The sequence below is a fragment of the Coturnix japonica genome, chromosome 10 (assembly GCF_054131305.1).
Source record: "Coturnix japonica strain WE chromosome 10, WE-NBRP24, whole genome shotgun sequence".
Lineage (NCBI taxonomy): Eukaryota > Metazoa > Chordata > Aves > Galliformes > Phasianidae > Coturnix > Coturnix japonica.
Window position 1 is genome coordinate 26,383,441 of NC_140672.1, and position 18,727 is coordinate 26,402,167.

The 18,727-nt window shown below is 47.1% G+C and overlaps 1 protein-coding gene across 2 annotated transcripts; it reads left to right on the top strand.

The window, feature by feature from the left end:
• The first annotated feature begins 10,738 nt into the window (after window positions 1-10,738).
• LOC146759541 (hydroxysteroid dehydrogenase-like protein 2) lies at window positions 10,739-18,129 on the top strand. Of its 2 annotated transcripts, XM_085510743.1 has the most exons (7): window positions 10,739-11,017; window positions 13,186-13,284; window positions 14,960-15,154; window positions 15,638-15,727; window positions 16,610-16,756; window positions 17,314-17,442; window positions 17,819-18,129. In XM_085510743.1, exons 1-4 carry the CDS (start codon window positions 10,987-10,989, stop codon window positions 15,694-15,696), a joined length of 384 nt encoding a protein of 127 aa, XP_085366869.1. In that variant the 5' UTR covers window positions 10,739-10,986; the 3' UTR covers window positions 15,697-15,727; window positions 16,610-16,756; window positions 17,314-17,442; window positions 17,819-18,129. The 2 variants fall into 2 exon arrangements, 1 of the variants encoding a protein (XP_085366869.1); XR_014932451.1 differs by lacking the exons at window positions 13,186-13,284; window positions 14,960-15,154 and having other exon boundaries at window positions 10,863-11,017.
• Window positions 18,130-18,727: the final 598 nt, after the last annotated feature.

The window sequence follows — 18,727 nt, forward strand, 5'->3', positions numbered from 1 at the left end:
AATCAGCCCTACAGCAGCTCCTGCCCCATAGATCTGAACCAGATCTGCCCAACTGCAGGTCCTGCCCTATAGATCAGACCCACATCTGCTTCACAGCAGCTCCTGCCCTACAGATCTGACCCACATGTGCCCCAGAGCAGCTCCTGTCCCATACATGAGCCCCACAGCAGCTCCTGCCCCATATATCTGACCCACATCTGACCCAGAGCAGCTCCTGCCCCATAGATCTGAGCAACATCATCCCCACAGCAGCGTCTCCCCATTAATCTGACCCACATGTGCCCCAGAGCATCTCCTGTCCCATAGATCTGCCCCACAGCAGCTCCTGCCCCACAGATCTGATCCACATCAGCCCCACAGCAGCTCCTGCCACATAGATCTGAGCCACAGCAGCTCCCGCCCCATAGATATGAACCATATCTGCCCCACAGCAGCTCCTGCCCCATAGATCTGACCTACATGTGCACCACAGCAGCTCCTGCCCCATCGATCTGACCCACATGTGCCACACAACAGTTCCTGCCCCATAGATCTGATACACATGTGCCCCATAGCAGCTCCTGCCCCATAGATCTGACCCACAGCAACCCCACAGCAGCTCCTGCCCCGTAGATCTGACCCACAGCAGCTCCTGCCTCAATAGATCATACCCCAATTAGCCCCACAGCAGAACCTGTCCCATAGACCTGACCCACATTTGCCCCACAGCTGCTCCTGCTCCATAGATCTGACCCTCATCAGCCCCACAGCAGCTCCTGCCCAATAGATCAGTCCCACCTCTACCCCACAGCAGATCCTTCCCAATAGATCTGACCCACATCTGCCTCACAGCAGCTCCTGCCCTATAGATCTTACTGCAATCAGCCCCACAGCATTTCCTGCCCCATAGATCTGACCCACATCTACCCCACAGCAACTCTGGCCCCATAGATCTGACCCACATGTGCCCCACAGCAGCTCCTGCCCCATAGATCTGACACACATATACCCCAGAGCTGGTCCTGCACAATAGATCTGACCCCAATCAGCCCTACAGCAGCTCCTACCCCATATATCTTACCCACAGCAGCTCCACAGCAACTCCTGCCCCATAGATCTGACCCACATGTGCCCCACAGCAACTCCTGCCCCTTAGATCTGACCCACAGCAGCTCCTGCCCCATAGATCAGACCCACATCTGCCCCACAGCAACTCCTGCCCCATAGATCTGACCCACAAGAGCCCCAAAGAAGCTCCTGCCCCATAGATCTGACTCACGCCTGCCCCACAGCTGATTTGCCTCTTAGATCTGACCCACATCAGCCCCAGAGAAGCTACTGCCCCATAGATCTGACCCCCCACAGCCTTACAGCTGATCCTGACCCAAAGATCTAACCCACAGCATCTCCTGCCCCATTGATATGACCCTCATCAGACACACAGCATCTCCTGCCCCATATATATGACCAACATCTGCCCCATAGCAGATCCTGCCCCATAGATCTGAACCACATCATCCCCAGAGCACCTTCTGCCCAATAGATCTGACCCCAATCAGCCCTACAGCAGCTCCTGCCCCATAGATCTGAACCAGATCTGCCCAACTGCAGGTCCTGCCCTATAGATCAGACCCACATCTGCTTCACAGCAGCTCCTGCCCTACAGATCTGACCCACATGTGCCCCAGAGCAGCTCCTGTCCCATACATGAGCCCCACAGCAGCTCCTGCCCCATATATCTGACCCACATCTGACCCAGAGCAGCTCCTGCCCCATAGATCTGAGCAACATCATCCCCACAGCAGCGTCTCCCCATTAATATGACCCACATGTGCCCCAGAGCATCTCCTGTCCCATGGATCTGCCCCACAGCAGCTCCTGCCCCACAGATCTGATCCACATCAGCCCCACAGCAGCTCCTGCCACATAGATCTGAGCCACAGCAGCTCCCGCCCCATAGATATGAACCATATCTGCCCCACAGCAGCTCCTGCCCCATAGATTTGACCTACATGTGCACCACAGCAGCTCCTGCCCCATCGATCTGACCCACATGTGCCACACAACAGTTCCTGCCCCATAGATCTGATACACATGTGCCCCATAGCAGCTCCTGCCCCATAGATCTGACCCACAGCAACCCCACAGCAGCTCCTGCCCCGTAGATCTGACCCACAGCAGCTCCTGCCTCAATAGATCATACCCCAATTAGCCCCACAGCAGAACCTGTCCCATAGACCTGACCCACATTTGCCCCACAGCTGCTCCTGCTCCATAGATCTGACCCTCATCAGCCCCACAGCAGCTCCTGCCCAATAGATCAGTCCCACCTCTACCCCACAGCAGATCCTTCCCAATAGATCTGACCCACATCTGCCTCACAGCAGCTCCTGCCCTATAGATCTTACTGCAATCAGCCCCACAGCATTTCCTGCCCCATAGATCTGACCCACATCTACCCCACAGCAACTCTGGCCCCATAGATCTGACCCACATGTGCCCCACAGCAGCTCCTGCCCCATAGATCTGACACACATATACCCCAGAGCTGGTCCTGCACAATAGATCTGACCCCAATCAGCCCTACAGCAGCTCCTACCCCATATATCTTACCCACAGCAGCTCCACAGCAACTCCTGCCCCATAGATCTGACCCACATGTGCCCCACAGCAACTCCTGCCCCTTAGATCTGACCCACAGCAGCTCCTGCCCCATAGATCAGACCCACATCTGCCCCACAGCAACTCCTGCCCCATAGATCTGACCCACAAGAGCCCCAAAGAAGCTCCTGCCCCATAGATCTGACTCACGCCTGCCCCACAGCTGATTTGCCTCTTAGATCTGACCCACATCAGCCCCAGAGAAGCTACTGCCCCATAGATCTGACCCCCCACAGCCTTACAGCTGATCCTGACCCAAAGATCTAACCCACAGCATCTCCTGCCCCATTGATATGACCCTCATCAGACACACAGCATCTCCTGCCCCATATATATGACCAACATCTGCCCCATAGCAGATCCTGCCCCATAGATCTGAACCACATCATCCCCAGAGCACCTTCTGCCCAATAGATCTGACCCCAATCAGCCCTACAGCAGCTCCTGCCCCATAGATCTGAACCAGATCTGCCCAACTGCAGGTCCTGCCCTATAGATCAGACCCACATCTGCTTCACAGCAGCTCCTGCCCTACAGATCTGACCCACATGTGCCCCAGAGCAGCTCCTGTCCCATACATGAGCCCCACAGCAGCTCCTGCCCCATATATCTGACCCACATCTGACCCAGAGCAGCTCCTGCCCCATAGATCTGAGCAACATCATCCCCACAGCAGCGTCTCCCCATTAATCTGACCCACATGTGCCCCAGAGCATCTCCTGTCCCATAGATCTGCCCCACAGCAGCTCCTGCCCCACAGATCTGATCCACATCAGCCCCACAGCAGCTCCTGCCACATAGATCTGAGCCACAGCAGCTCCCGCCCCATAGATATGAACCATATCTGCCCCACAGCAGCTCCTGCCCCATAGATCTGACCTACATGTGCACCACAGCAGCTCCTGCCCCATTGATCTGACCCACATGTGCCCCACAACAGCTCCTGCCCCATAGATCTGATACACATGTGCCCCATAGCAGCTCCTGCCCCATAGATCTGACCCACAGCAACCCCACAGCAGCTCCTGCCCCGTAGATCTGACCCACAGCAGCTCCTGCCTCAATAGATCATACCCCAATTAGCCCCACAGCAGAACCTGTCCCATAGACCTGACCCACATTTGCCCCACAGCTGCTCCTGCTCCATAGATCTGACCCTCATCAGCCCCACAGCAGCTCCTGCCCAATAGATCAGTCCCACCTCTACAACACAGCAGATCCTTCCCAATAGATCTGACCCACATCTGCCTCACAGCAGCTCCTGCCCTATAGATCTTACCGCAATCAGCCCCACAGCATTTCCTGCCCCATAGATCTGACCCACATCTACCCCACAGCAACTCTGGCCCCATAGATCTGACCCACATGTGCCCCACAGCAGCTCCTGCCCCATAGATCTGACACACATATACCCCAGAGCTGGTCCTGCACAATAGATCTGACCCCAATCAGCCCTACAGCAGCTCCTACCCCATATATCTTACCCACAGCAGCTCCACAGCAACTCCTGCCCCATAGATCTGATCCACATGTGCCCCAAAGCAGCTCATGCCCCATAGATCTGACCCACATCTGCCCCACAGCAGCTCCTGCCCCATAGATCTGACCCCCCTCAGCACCACAGCACCTCCTGCCCCATAGATCTGATCCACATCTACCCACCTTTGAAGTACTTTGGTCCTTCTCTGCCAGTCGATCGCCGCAGCATCTGGTTGTCTCCTGCTCAACACTCTGTCCTACATCCCTCCTACACAGGCCAGAAACCAAGGCAAAGAAAGTATAAGGGATCCCCAAGGGTCTGAGGCATCTTCCCTGCTGGAACAGCAATGGAGGACACAAGACCACAAGAAGCCAGATTCAGGCAGAGAAGCTTGAGGGTGCAGCCATCCGCATTAAGGTTGCTATGGTTTGGCGTTGCAAATACTACTCTGCCTGACTGGGGCAGGGCAGGCTTACGCAAGTGTTTAAGCAGACGTCTTTCTGGTCCTGTAGGAAGCAGCAGGTCTGAATTAAAAGGAGCAATGAGGCAAGGAGTGCCCTGAGCTTGTTTCCTAAATAGAAGGCTGTGTGGGACAATTTGAGGAACAGGAATTCAACTACTGTAATGCAGCGCACTATTTTTGTCGCCTTCCAGCAGTCACCGATTAATGGAAGATTCTTGTCCTTCCCAGACTCCACTGTTGGTAACTCACATCTACAGCCTCTCTGGGCAGCCTGTGCCATTGCCTCACCACCCTCTGTCTGAAAAAGTTTCCCCCTAGTATCTAACCTAACATGTAGCCTAATTCTCCTCTCTTTATTCACAGGAGATGTGCTCTAGACCTCTAATTATCATTCTGACCTTCCTCTGGAGCTAATCCAGAAGCTCTGCACCTTTCTTGTGCTGTGGGCTCCAGATCTGGACACAGTACTGCAGATGGGGACTCATGAAGGCAGAGTGGAGGGGAGCAAGAGCCAACTTCTCCATGCTGCCACTTCTCTGTGTCAGATAAGTACAATAGACTGTTTTCTATGTTTAAGAGACCCTGACACTTGGGTCTCCAGGCTGTCTCCCCAAGTTATTCCCTAGTGTGCTTCACAACACTAAGAATGTGGAACTGGATCATTCTCTTAGCCCTCTTGCGTTGCTAAGTGTGAGATCCTCTGTTCAGAACTGGATTAGCTATCAATGAGTGATGCACAGATGCTATGGCAGACCCACAGTCCTTCCACTTCTGCCCTCCTACTGCTGACCTGTGAGCGCAGATGTACTGTTCTATAAGATGCTTTAGAGAGCTCAGGCTTAGCCAGTTGCTGCACCCACAGAAAGGCAGAGGGAAGGGCTGAAAGTCTGTGGTGACAAAGCTGGGCTGCTGAGGGGCTGATTTTCAGTTCTGTCACAGAAATCCCAGGGCCATTTGCAGTCCTTCAGGCAACTGCCCATTTGTAATAGGCTGACAAACTTGTCTTGTGCGTCACATCTGTTCAGGCTGCAGAATTCTTGGAGCAGGGTTCATTTCCTATGGAGAAAACCTCACTCTGTTTGGGTCTCTCCCTTTCTACAGAGAAAGGAAAATGACAGCAATCAAAATGATAAACACAAACATAGGACATTGCTTAGTTAGGATGTGTTTAACAGTCAACAGCAGTGTAACACTTATTCCTCAGGCAAAGAAAATAAGAAAACGAGCCATCTGGGCTTGTCTCTTCCCAGTTTTGAATGAGGCAACAGCATTAATCTTTTATTCCCTCCATTTTGGGCCTGGGAATCTTGGAGTTCTGAGAGATGTGGTTTTTGGTGAATAGATGTGGCCTTCAGTATTCTCCTTTTACTCCAAAGTCTGAATCTCTGCATTCCCCCATATCACATTAATGCTTTCTTTCCCCCTCCCCCCTCCCAATAAATAAATAAATAAATAAAAACAAAAATTAATAATAATAAAAAAGCAAGCTCTCAGCTTATGAAGAAATAGCTGACAACAACCTTCTGGACAAAGCGTTTTTATGGAGTACAGTTCATATTTATAGGGAAAAAAGATCCAGAACTTTGTGCTCTGTAGTCTTCCAGTACCATATCCCACACATGCTAACACACCCTTAGGACAAAGATTACAACTGGAAATAATGATGTGGCAGTTACCCTCCACCCTGATAAAACTTCATCCATTGATGAAAAAGGTGTGTTCCACAACCTAGTGCTCATGCCATGTGGTTCCTATCAGTGGGAGAAAGTAAGGGGGAAAGCTAGAAGGTACTGTTCACATTAAGGAAATACAAGAGAAGATTTTTTTTGTTTTCCTGCACAGAGGTTGCCTTGCTTAAGCTTTATTCTGCTATGGAGGAAATGCATACACTTTTCTTCCTCATTTTCCCTTGCTAACAGAGGGAAAAGTCTGACAAGAAGAGTTATTGTCACCTTCCTCATCCTTACTACTTGCTGACACTGGAGAAGAAAATCCTCTGGGGACTACATGGCTTTGTTTCTTGGCTGTCTACTGTGCAGTTGTCCCTTCTCTTCACTTTCTCATTTCCTTAAGGTAACATCAAGCTGATGTGTGCAGCCCACCAATAAAAGTCTGTGGAAGTAAGCCTTTCTCAGGAGGTGCTGTGCTACTGTCCTCACTCATTTGCAAAGTTCCCTCTCCATTCTTTAGCATGATCTCCAGGTGGGAATGGCAGGAGGCAGTTACAGAAGGAACTGCCAGACCCCAAAGCAGAGCTGGTGCAGGAGGGTACCACACAGCCATGACTTCAGGTTGGGAACTCAGAAGACCATCATACTTGAGCAAGGAAGAGTCCCTTTAAATAATGAGATGTGCAGAAACACCAATGAGTAGAGAAATAAAAAATCTAGCCTTTTCAGTTTATCATATTGGCTTATAAGTTGTGAGAAATCTATGCTAGTTCTTTGAGAGGGACAGATTTTGTTTCTCTACTTTTCAGCTTACATCTGCACCACTGAGTTACTGATGAAAAAGGAATGTTACCTATAACAAAGATAAGCTTTATCTACTGATTGCTTTAAATAAACCCTCATTCCTTTCAGCTTTCACAGCTTGTAGTCTGTTAATCCCGTCAATCATTGACTTTAAATGTAGGAAATATGTAGTAAATGCATGTCAAGCTCTCTCAGTGTGTGTCAGAGAATCCAGCCACAAGCCTAAGAACAAGTAGGGGCCCTAGCCTTAAAAGAAACTGGGGGTGGGGAGTCAAACCACATTTGGGCCACCACCACAATAAATAAAATCCAGGCAAAATATGGGTGAACCATGGGCTGACAGATCAGCCTCAAAGGGTTAAAGTAAAGGGGTCAGCCAGGTTGGATGGCCCTGTTCTAACCTGACCTGCTGGGTAGCAGCGCTCCCATGGCAGGGGTTGGGTGGGCCCTGAGGTCCCTTCCAACCCAACTATTCTGTGGTTCTACGATCCTTGAGAGCCCCTTCCAAATCGGGATATTCCGTGATTCAATCTCGTGTGCTGAGCGCTCCCTCTGCTGGCACACACACATAGCTGGATTTTTCCCTACTCAGGCTGGGAAAAAAACGCGCCAGTGGAGCTGATGAAATGAAAGAGGTCATCGAAACAGAGCCCGTGGGGACTTGAAGGCTGAGCTTACCTTTTCTTCTTGGTACAGTTAGCGATCAGCGTCGTTCATTACCTTCAGCACCATGCAGATAGCGCCTGTATTTTACACAGGCCTTAGAGCTGGTTTTCTTATTAACTGGAACGGCCAGTAAAAGAATCTGAAGTTTTTCTTCAGTTTCTGATAACAGGGCAACAAGTTTGTTTAGTCACTTCTTTTTTACAAAAGCTGTGACCTGAGGAACGGATTTATAAGCAGAGCATTTCTACACTCATGTAAAAATCCTGTGGAATGCAAATGTCCAGAAGAATTTTAGCACCCACTGTGGGGTTTGTCCTTCCAGTGCAGAGCAGACTGGCACATTGTTCAGCCTTGTCTGTTTAGAGCATAAAGTCCAAGAATGGCACCACATGAAAGTTTGTAATGCAAGGATCAAGTACACCTCATAGTCAGCACCATCAGCTCCCACAATATCCCACAGCACAGCACTGAGGACCTGAGTGGAAGGTGGTGGGATACCTGTCTATGTTCCCATGATGCTGCCTCTAGGACACATGCTCATCCCTGGATAAGCAGTATAGCAAAAACACATCATCAGAAAACAAAGATTCCATCTTTCTGTTTTTCCTTGTCTATTGCTACTGAATTTCTTGTTCCATTGGGCTCGAATCAATAATGGCTTATATATGGATATGACAGTCCTGTCCTCTCTCCCCTCTAAACATGTGTACAACCACACAAGCAGCCAGACACAGCCCTGACACAGTTGCCATTCACAATCACTATCCCCCAGGGCAGCACAGTAAGCTTTCATCCCACAGGATGAACAACTGCTTTAATGGAGAGGGGAAAACACAGGGGGCAGCCAGAGACAGCTTTGTTCTGCTCTGGATGCATCTCCAGCAAAATCACGTTCAGTTAGGTGGCATACATCTCACAGTAACAGAGGGCAGTTTGCTATCTGCAGAAAAGGTGAAAACCAAAAGAAGTATTATTCACAAAACATAAAGAAATACTGTTATATGTCTTCTCTTTGAGTCATTATACACAGTCATTACAGAAAAAATGTTCTCCTTGCTGGGCATTGCAGCAGGATTTAGTTACGTCTTCTCTTAGAGATCCACATCTTATTCATGCTTACACCATGTCAAGTCAAAATGAGGACGGGCATTTTGTAGATGCGTGGTATGAGAGGCCAATATTCTGTTAGTAATGTTTTCCTCCCAAGGTTTGAAGGCAGCACCTTTTCCAGCCTCATTTCAAATACTGCATCACATTTAAATCCCAGCTTTCCTAACACAGATGCAATGTTAGGAAGCCATGTGAGGAAAGACAGGGATGGCTTTAAGTCTCTAAATAAGAAGAAAGAGAATCATCATCAAGGAGGCTGACTGACTGAAAAAGAATGTGCTTTTCCAGGCCATTTCTGAAGGTACAGCTGAGGGCTAACCCATAACAGTTACTTTACTTGTTGAATAACATTTTTATGTATGTGTTTTATGTTTTGCTTTTTGTCACTTTGCCTCATGTTTAATTGCTCTGTTCCAAAGTTTTGCTGAAGGGAACTGAGGAATGATTTGAATGGCAGTAAATGTGGATATCACAGATCCAAAACATGGCCAGAACTCAACATTGTAAAAGCTGCGATTTGACCCTCGCTCAACAAATACTTTGTACATTTAAACAGGCAAAAAAAGAACCAGCTTTAAACTGAGATGAAACCACAGATCAGAGATGAACATTTCATTAAATACTGGACAAAGCAGTAGAAACTCTTGCTCTCTTCTTGTTTGCAGATCATGAGAGTTCAGAAAAGCCCATGGAATTATATCTGATTTATAATCTGATTTATAAGCAGCACTGCATTGAGACAAGATGGGGATGAAAGGACAGAGCACAGCTCTGGTGAAAAGGGCTGGGCATCACCTTGGGGTGATCATTGTGACTCCATGTTGGGAGTGGCCGAAGCCCCCATCACAAACACGTGCCATCACAATGACACCCCATCAGAACCCCCAGGGTGTTCAGAAGGATTTCACTTGCCGAGTGGCACAGCGAAAACCGCTTTGTCGCAGAAATGTCTGCAAGGACAAACTTCAATTGGACTGAGCAAAGACGCTCCCACCCTGCAAGAGGTGGTCAAGGATCGGCTCGTGATGCTGCTCACTCCCATGTCCATCTTTAGCAATTGAAAATCTCCTGTACCTTGCTGTCTTTCAAGCGCAAGGTGATAACAACTGACTCTTCTCCTTTGCCTTTTGCAGCCTCTCGTCAACTGGAACCCAGACTTCGGAGGAGAGAGCTCTCGGCTCCTCGAGCAGCGCAGGCCGAGATCTGCCCGGAGAAGGAGAGCCGAGACGGGCCCCTGCTGCTGCTCCTGCTGCTGCTGCTGCTCCTGCTCCCGCAGGGGCTGCCTGCAGGCAGCGGGTCCGGCAGCCGGCACCCAGGCGGCTGCAGCCAGGGGACCCCGGCCTCCCAAGCGCCGAAGGAGAAACCGCAGCCGACGCCGAGCTCGAGCCTCTCACAGCCGGCCAATGCGTGCTGCAGCAGCTTGGGGAATGAACCAGCCTCTGGACCCGTCCCTGCTGCCACCAAACAGCGGCTGGAGCCCTGGAGACATTTCTACTTCCTTGTCGTTCACCGCTTCATCTTACATGGGAGACAGCTTGCCACGCAACCCAGCACTGCAGGAACTTCCCTGGCGCCCAAGAGAGCAAGAGCAGCGTGCTCCTGAGGCCGGCCTGCTTTTCCACTCCTTATCGCTCACGGTGAACATACAGCATGAAGTCACGGTGATGCCAGAGGAGTGGGAGCCTTGGGAGGACCCGCAGCGCCCACCTTTCACCAGCTCTGTCTGGGTAGAGGAAGGCTGCTGGCTGCGCACCGATGAAGATGACAGTGATGAAGATGACGAGTGAGCGCCCTGCAGTGGGGTCATGTCGGCGCCTGCATAGTGGCCCGAGGTGGTAGTGGATAGACCGATAGTTATAAGGACAGGTTGTTTCAATAATAAATCGTTTCAGTTGTCACTTCAGTTTGGTCATTCAGTCCTTTCCTTGAGGGCGAGATCTCAGATGCGATTTTAATTTTGTCAGTGAAAACGTGCAAGGCTTTGGCTTGGTTGAACGAGGTGTACTCCCGCAGGGAACTCATCCCGATACTTCCATCACCCGCCCCTCATCCCGCCCCGCTCGGCCCTGGCTCCGCCCGGCTCCCCGGGCCGCGGCTGCGCGGAGGGCGGTGTGAGCGGGGAGCGCGTCCCGTGCCGAGCCGACAGCCGCCCCATGGCCGTGCCGCCATGCTGCCCAACACTGGGTAAGGCGACCTGGGCTTTCCTCCTTCCTTTGGCGGGGCCGCGAGCTCCGAGCCACAGGAGCTGCCGGGGCAGAGCTGGGGCCGGGGCCGGGGCCGGGCGGAGGGACAGACGCGTGCTCCGCAGCCCCTTGAGGGCGATGGGACGCGGGGTGGAGGCCGCGGCCGGGCACGGTGGCCCCGGAGCGGCTGGGTTGGACCCGGAGTCCCGCTCGGTGCTGTTTGCTCATGGGCCGAGCTGTGTGCACGTCCGGAGGGCAAAGTGCGGCTGTGGGTGTGCTGTGGAATCTGAATTGAGTGACTGCTGCGGTGTTATTTCTGCGCTGCTAATGAACGGGGACATACGTTGACCTTATTCGTTCCTGTGTGTTGCAAGCAGTAGTCATGAGATCCTGTACGAGTGCAGAAAGCGCCCACGGTGCAGCCTGTGGGCTGCCCTGGTTGCAGCCGTGCCTGCTGCAAAAGGAGCCCACCTGCATGATTCTAACTCCCTGAACCTGTCCAGTTAACATTTCTCTTACCCCTTAGGCTGTTCAACCATCCAGACTATTATGTATTTACTTGGATACAAAAGTATTTTGAGAGATGGTAATGAAAGCCTTGCTAATGTGAATGGTGTCAGCTGTTATCACTTTGGCCTCAAATCCTTTCATTCTATCACAGAAGTCAATCAGGTTCACCAGGCTTGATTTTACCTACTGAGATTGATGATGCATTGGAACATGCTGCCCAGGGAAGTGGTGAAGTCACCATCCCTGGTGATGTTCAGGAAGGGTTTAGATGTGGCACTGAAGGACATGGTTTAGTGGCCATAGTGGGGATGGGTTGAAGGTTGGACTATATTGTCTTTTCCAACCTTCCAAGTTCTAAGATTACCTCTCATCTATGGCTAGTTTCTCATGTCCTGGTAAACCATGTTCCTAAGCAAGGCACTACCAGTGTCTGCTCTCACTGAATCACCCATGCCACTCAGCAACGCCTTTCCCTTGTTCATGCTCTTCCTACCCACATTATAGCAGCTAAGCAAGTTGCCACTGGCTTCCCTTGCAAGTCTCAGCTGCAGGTGAACTTTGGTTCTCCTCACACTGTGCTGATATGCTCATGCAATATTCCCAGTTCCTTTTTATCTCACTGGTGCTTCCACTCTGTGTGACACCTTTGTACACAGGGGCTCAGTCACAAGTCGTTTGCACAGCTGTGTCAGCCTGCTGGGTTGGTTGGACAGACTTGTGGGGATTTATTGGGTTAAATGCAGTTACTTGCAAACTGAGTTTTACTGTGAAAGCCTTAAGGAAAATCATGGTCATTTTTGAAAATCTGATTTTTGGCTCTTGTCTTTGGCACCCTGCATTAGGATTGTGATCCTGGACTTTGCCTTTACAGCGTGTTGAGCTACTGGTCCTCTGTGTTCAGAGGGCCAAAAGAATTAAATTACAGAGAGCTGCACTGAGTATCAAAACGTTAGAATTGGTTGGTTTTGTTGTTTTTAGAAGTCACTCCTTTTCTGTTTTGGAGAATGCAGCAGTTCTGTTGTGGGCAGCCTTGGATTATTGTACAAAAAGTCTTCAGTGGTGGTGAAAGGCTTATATTTCCAAGAAGGTTCTGCAGGTAAGAGTTAAGAGTTTTTCATAGGATTTCTTGATACTACACCATGTTTTCTATTCCCAATAGAGATAGGAAGGCAAAATCTTTTTTTCTCTATGCTTCCACATTTGATTTGATAGCGATAAAGCTCATTGCTGTCTTTTTAAATAGAAATTATCTTTGAGGAGTGAAGGAGGCCCCAATTGCGTCTTTGGGCTAGAACATATGTTGCTCATCTTAAACCTGTGGATTATCTTTTAAACTTCAACACTTGGAACATGGTTAAACTCCTCTTGCAGGTCCATGTTCCTTCTCTGCAACATCCCCTTCTCAGAGTATACAAAAAGGATTTACAACGTGCTTTTTTCCTTTTTTTTTTCCCTCCCCAATTCAATACTCATGTAAAAGGGTCAGTTTGTATCTGAAGGGGGTGGTAGGAGCTGGGAGAGTTTCTGTACTCTAGGAAGATGATGCTTTGACCCCAGAAAGTTGATTTTTCCGTGACTTACATCCTTCAAAAGTAAAATTCTATGTGTAGACTAAATATGTATCCTACTAAATATGGGATTTTTGTGTGCTTTTTGTAGCCTACACAATTTGTAAATATGGCATGTCCATGTGTGTCTTGGGAATGGCAGAAGAATTTAAAGGAGAAGTTGCTGTCAATGCTTTATGGCCTAAAACAGGTGATTATTTTGAATTGTTGTGTTTTGTCCTATACAGGTGGTCTTATTTAGGACTGATTCAGAACACCGAGCACTTCTGTGTATATTTTTGTGATCAAAGATGTTGTGTGGGTATTGGCTTTCTTTCCTAGTTCTCACTGTTGCCTTCCTGTTTTCACTTAAACTTACCTTCAGCCTGAGCACATTCTGCTTTTTCTCCTGTCTTGTCACTGCTCCTTTCAACATGACTCAAACTTTGGTTTGCACACCATCCCTGAGTAGTATTGGACATTTATGTCAATATTTAGAATCCCCAGCTAGTTAGATTGCCAGGAAATAGATGAAGCTGACAAGATATGTACCTCTGTAGATGTAAAAAAAAAAAAAAGTTTTGGCTGAGTGGGAAATCAATTGCTTCTTCACACAACCATCCAACACTTCTTGCAAGTCACAGCACACTAAAGGGCTGCATAGCAGAAAAATAACTTGGTGTGCCCATCTTATACTAGCTCCAGTTTATTGTCCATGGGTCAGTGAGGACCAGGGCTGCTGTTGAAGGTTTGGTAGCTGCTGAACAAAGAGACCAGTGTCTTGAAAGCATTGGAAGCAGCAAGTGAGCTTTCAAAATTTGTATGTATCGGTGTTTCCTTGATGAAAACTGTTCATGTTCTGAAGTATAAAAGTTTGTAATGTTCAGTCTAGGAAGAAAAATGTTGTTTTGAAATCTTTATCTGCCAAAACAAAAGTTAACTACTTTAGAGAGTGAGAGAGGTGACTTCTGTAGAATCTACATTACAATTACAAAGTTTTTAATTTAAAGAACATCATATATATGTGATCAGCTTCAATGCTGGAGATTAACACTGTGCTAGTATGGTTCTATTGGTTCATCCAGCTCCTTGAAACAAGAAAATACGCTGATAGTGAGATGTTATGAGCTCTCGATTTAACTAAAAGTGAAAGAGGTAGCCTGCCAAAAGGATGTAAGAGTGTGAATGAGTAGTAGAGGTACTGCAGGGTCAAAGTGGAAGATGCTGTATGTATGAATTAATGGAAAACCAGCAGCACTTTGTATGAAATAGATGGAAGGATGTGCAGATTGCAGGACAGTAGATGGTTTTTCATATCAGTCTTTGCCCATAGTTTTGCTATATTTAGAACAATAATAATTGGCTGTAATGTGAAAGTAGAGGAGCATAAGCCAGGAAAAGTTTGAGTTTGTGCTATTGGGTTTCTCATCTTTAACTTAGAGTCACTTTGTTATCTCACAAGTTATTGTGGGGCTAAAATTGAGATTTTCAGTATGGTAATGGCTGCAGAAAATGTTAATTGCTGATGCACATTCACTTTGAGAAAGATAGTTGTCCTGTTAGTTTTTCATGTCCTAAATAAAGCCAGAGGAAGTCTTTGTGTGGAAAGTATTGATAGAAGCATTGAATAATATGAATATTACAAGGAGTTCTTCCCTTTATTCCTCTTTTGGTTCCTTTAATACTTTTCAAGTAAGGGAATCTTTACACTTTGAGGATTGTTTGCTGGTTGACCATTCTTCGCTGGTTGATGGTATTTCACAGTTTAGTCTTCTCATGATTACTTTCATGTGAGAGGAGAATAAAGTTTATGCATTTGCCAAAGAGATGAGTATGTGATGTCATTAGTGTTAAACTTGTAATTTCCTGTCCTCTGAATTTTCCAGCCATACATACAGCTGCTATGGATATGCTGGGAGGATCCGGAATAGAGAAGCAGTGCAGAAAAACTGACATAATTGCAGATGCTGCATATTGCATTTTAACAAAGCCGAAAACTTTCACTGGATACTTCATTATTGATGAAGTTCTACTGAGAGAAGAAGGCGTTAAGGATTTTGATGTCTATGCAATTGCACCAGGTAAAAGAGATCTTTAAAATGAGAAGTTTGCGAAGGAAGGAAGGCCATATGGGGAATATGGATATATTCCTTTGACTCAGTCAAAAGATGCTTTGCCTCACGTTTGAGAATGTGGATTCTGGGAAAGCACATAATAGTCCACTGAGGCTCTAATAATCAATGCCTATATATACTAAAATATATATATATATATATTTTAAACCCATTAGCAAAAAGAAAATAGACCTGCACCACAAGCGCATGTATTACTATTTACCAAATAGTGAGATAGTGTTTCTTCATCTTCAGATGTTTCTGACTGAATTTGTAAGAGGCTTCTGGGTCTGATTTTAAATGTACCAGAACCTAAACATGTCACCTCGTCTTCTTTCAACCTGTAGTTCATTTACTGGTAAATTGAGGTGCTGTTGCCTTCAGAATGGATTCCTGTTTGTGCTGTTCACCCTTACTTGGGCTTACTGTTATTGTTCAACTCCCCTTTAGGTCACCCCCTGATGCCTGACTTCTTCTTGGATGCTGAAACTGACATGACAGCCACATAATCAGAAGGCCGTGGAAGGGCAACCTCTGCATGTACATGTCGATTATTTGTGATGATAATGAATGCCTCCTCTATTTCAAGTTACTTTTGGACTACATTCAAGCTATGTGGCAAAATCTCTTGTATTTGGGCTGTTTGATTTATGGAAGTGACTTTAGTGTCTGCAACTTTCACAGTTCATAATCAGCACCTTGTTTTGAACAACCTTTTTGCTTTTTACCACCAGAGTTAAGTGGTATGAAGATTATGAGTAAATATTGCTGTAAAAAAATCACAAGCAATCAGCATATTTTGCAGGAGTGTTACATCTTTCTTGCAGTGTGAGAACTTGAGAAGCTTCTATTCCTACATGAAGTTCTCACAGTCGTACATGATGTGAATGACTACAAGATGAAATAGAGAAGTTGTTTTTTTACAAAAGCATCAGGTTCACTTTTTCAGAATAGTGATGTTTCTATTGGAGGGCAAATACGAATACTGAATATGTTTTATAGGAGTGCCAAAACAAATATAGGAAAGAAAGAGGCTAAGTTTGAAAAGAACCCAGTTCCCTTGAAAATACTATTTGTGAGTGCGCACTTAGACTTTTCTGCCAGGAACTGATACTGCCAACTGCCCAGATCTCCAACACAGTAGCAATTCACTGAGTAGAATAATTATTTCCTGATACACTGACCTTCTGCATGGCTTTTAGGGGCTGCTAAGCATTACATGCCTTATAAATTGCAAATGCTCTTTCTTAATGTTAAATGAGCACATTCACTGCAGTGTAGAAAGTTGCTGATTAAAGTAGTGAATTGATTCACACCTTAGAAGCTTTTGCAGAAGAACTGCTGAAAACATATATATTCTTAGAAAGATAAGTGAGATAGAGCGTTCCAGCATTTTACAGAGAATCCATCTGTTTCTTTTAGGTGCTTCACAGGCATCAGGTAGAGCCAAGCTTAATAAAGAATCAGCTTCAGCGGGGCCTGTTGCAGAAACATTCAGAGTTATTCAGGGAGAACTCAATAAAGAAATAGTGAAATCCACGCAGGGCGTCTTTCAGTTTGAATTGTCAGGTAAGACCATCACTTGTAAAATTCTCAAATGCTCACTTTTCTAGCAAGAGTCAGTCTGTATTTTCACATGTAAATACTTGTCTTTTATAACTGGTCTAGGAACAGGGACATCTTTGGGTGTGCTCTATAAGATGCTGCCTTTCAGAGCCAACTTCAGCACATGTGGGATTTACCCTGCTGCTGTTGTCACAGGGAGATGCTTTCTGCATCAGCAGCATGTGCTGCTCTTTTGGGGACTGTGGTGTGTTTTCGTGGTGTTTCATTTCTGCTGTGTCACCCTGCTGGCCGTGCTGCACAGGGTCAGCATGGTAGTTCTGTTCCAAACCCCTGCTGCCTCCAGCTCCACCAGCAGCCACTGCCTTGTCCCCTGACACTGTGGCACTGTGGGGCATCTGCTGGGGCTGACCTTGTCTGCACAGAGAGCGCGGGGCAGCTTCTGGCACAGCACCTCCAGCACGTCTAGCACGAAGATGGGAGAGAAAAGCAGGCGGGGGTAGCAAAGGGCAGGGCACATCAGTCCTTGTGGTGCTGCCACAGGTTCTCCCTGTTCCACTCAGGTGATGAAGGAGGCACTTGGTACCTTGACCTGAAAACCAGCAGTGGGAGTGCTGGGTTTGGGAAGCCTCCTGCAGCAGCTGATGTTGTGATGAGCATGTCAAGTGGCGACTTTGTGAAGATTTTCACTGGTGAGTAACAAACGGGTTTGGCAGAACTGAGGCAGCTACTGGTGGCAGGAAACATCTTGCTGATGGATGAGCTGACAGGCTCACCTCTCTTTGTGGTCTTGGAATTGGATGAGCTGTAGCTGGAAGTGCATGGCCTTTAAATTCCCTTCCAACGTAAGTCACTCTGTGAGTCCATGATTTTATAATAAAAATATCTACTGCTTTGTTCAGTAGCTATTGAACTTTTCAGAGCGTAGCTTCAGAAAGCATCCAGTCAATCTGTTGAACCTCTTTTCTGATGCTTTTACAGTAGAACTTGGTAGCAAAGTAACTACTATATGATATCGCAATCTCCAGTTCCTTTCCTTTTCCTGATGATTCTGTGTCTTCTTTCTAGGTAAACTAAAGCCAACCATGGCCTTCATGTCAGGAAAATTAAGGATTAAAGGTAACATGGCACTAGCATTGAAGCTAGAGAAGATGCTGACACAGTTTAATGCTAAACTGTGAGGGAGAAGCTGTACCAGCAGAACATCCAGCCTTTCTTTTATAATAGCAATGCTACATTTTAAAACGATAATCTACTTTTTTCTCTTTTTTTGTGTGTATAACAACTGTGGATAAAATGCTGATCTGTTAGAGAAGATCTAATTTAGTTTTATTAAGACTGAAAGGTGTTTGTGATTAAACAATTCCTTCTTGAGAATACTTCTATTATGTAACTGGTGTTTTCCTTTCTTACACTCCTTTGGAGCAATGCAACACACCTGAAGTGGGTTTTCTTTTACATATTTGCTTGCATGCGTGCATGTCCCATAAGAAGTCTGGGAGGAGCAAATATCACCTTGCAGATCTTCACACAAACACACCCCCAGCCCAGACTGCCACAAACAAGGTAATCCCTCCCACAGCACCTGCGTGCAGCACCAGAAGGTTTAAACTACAACATGTTTACAGGCACATCACCTTCCCTCTTTAGCATGGAAAGAATGGAAACTCATGAGAAAAAGCACAAATGCTCTCTAAGGGGACAAGAGCACAGATCCTCCTCCTGGTTCAAGAGCACGTGCAAAGCCAGAGGTAGCAACCTCACAGTGTTGCCAACAGAACTGCTCAAAATGTAGGGCATTTTACTCCTAAGTATGTGGAGAGTATTTCAAGACTTAGAATTTATTTTCTAACTCGTGCAATGGTCAAATAGTTTATAGTCTTCAAAGCCTGTGCTCAAACAAAATTATTTGTGCTGTAAAGGTTCCATCCCTGCTGAATTCTGGTAATAATACAGAGAATGTTGAATTCACTTATG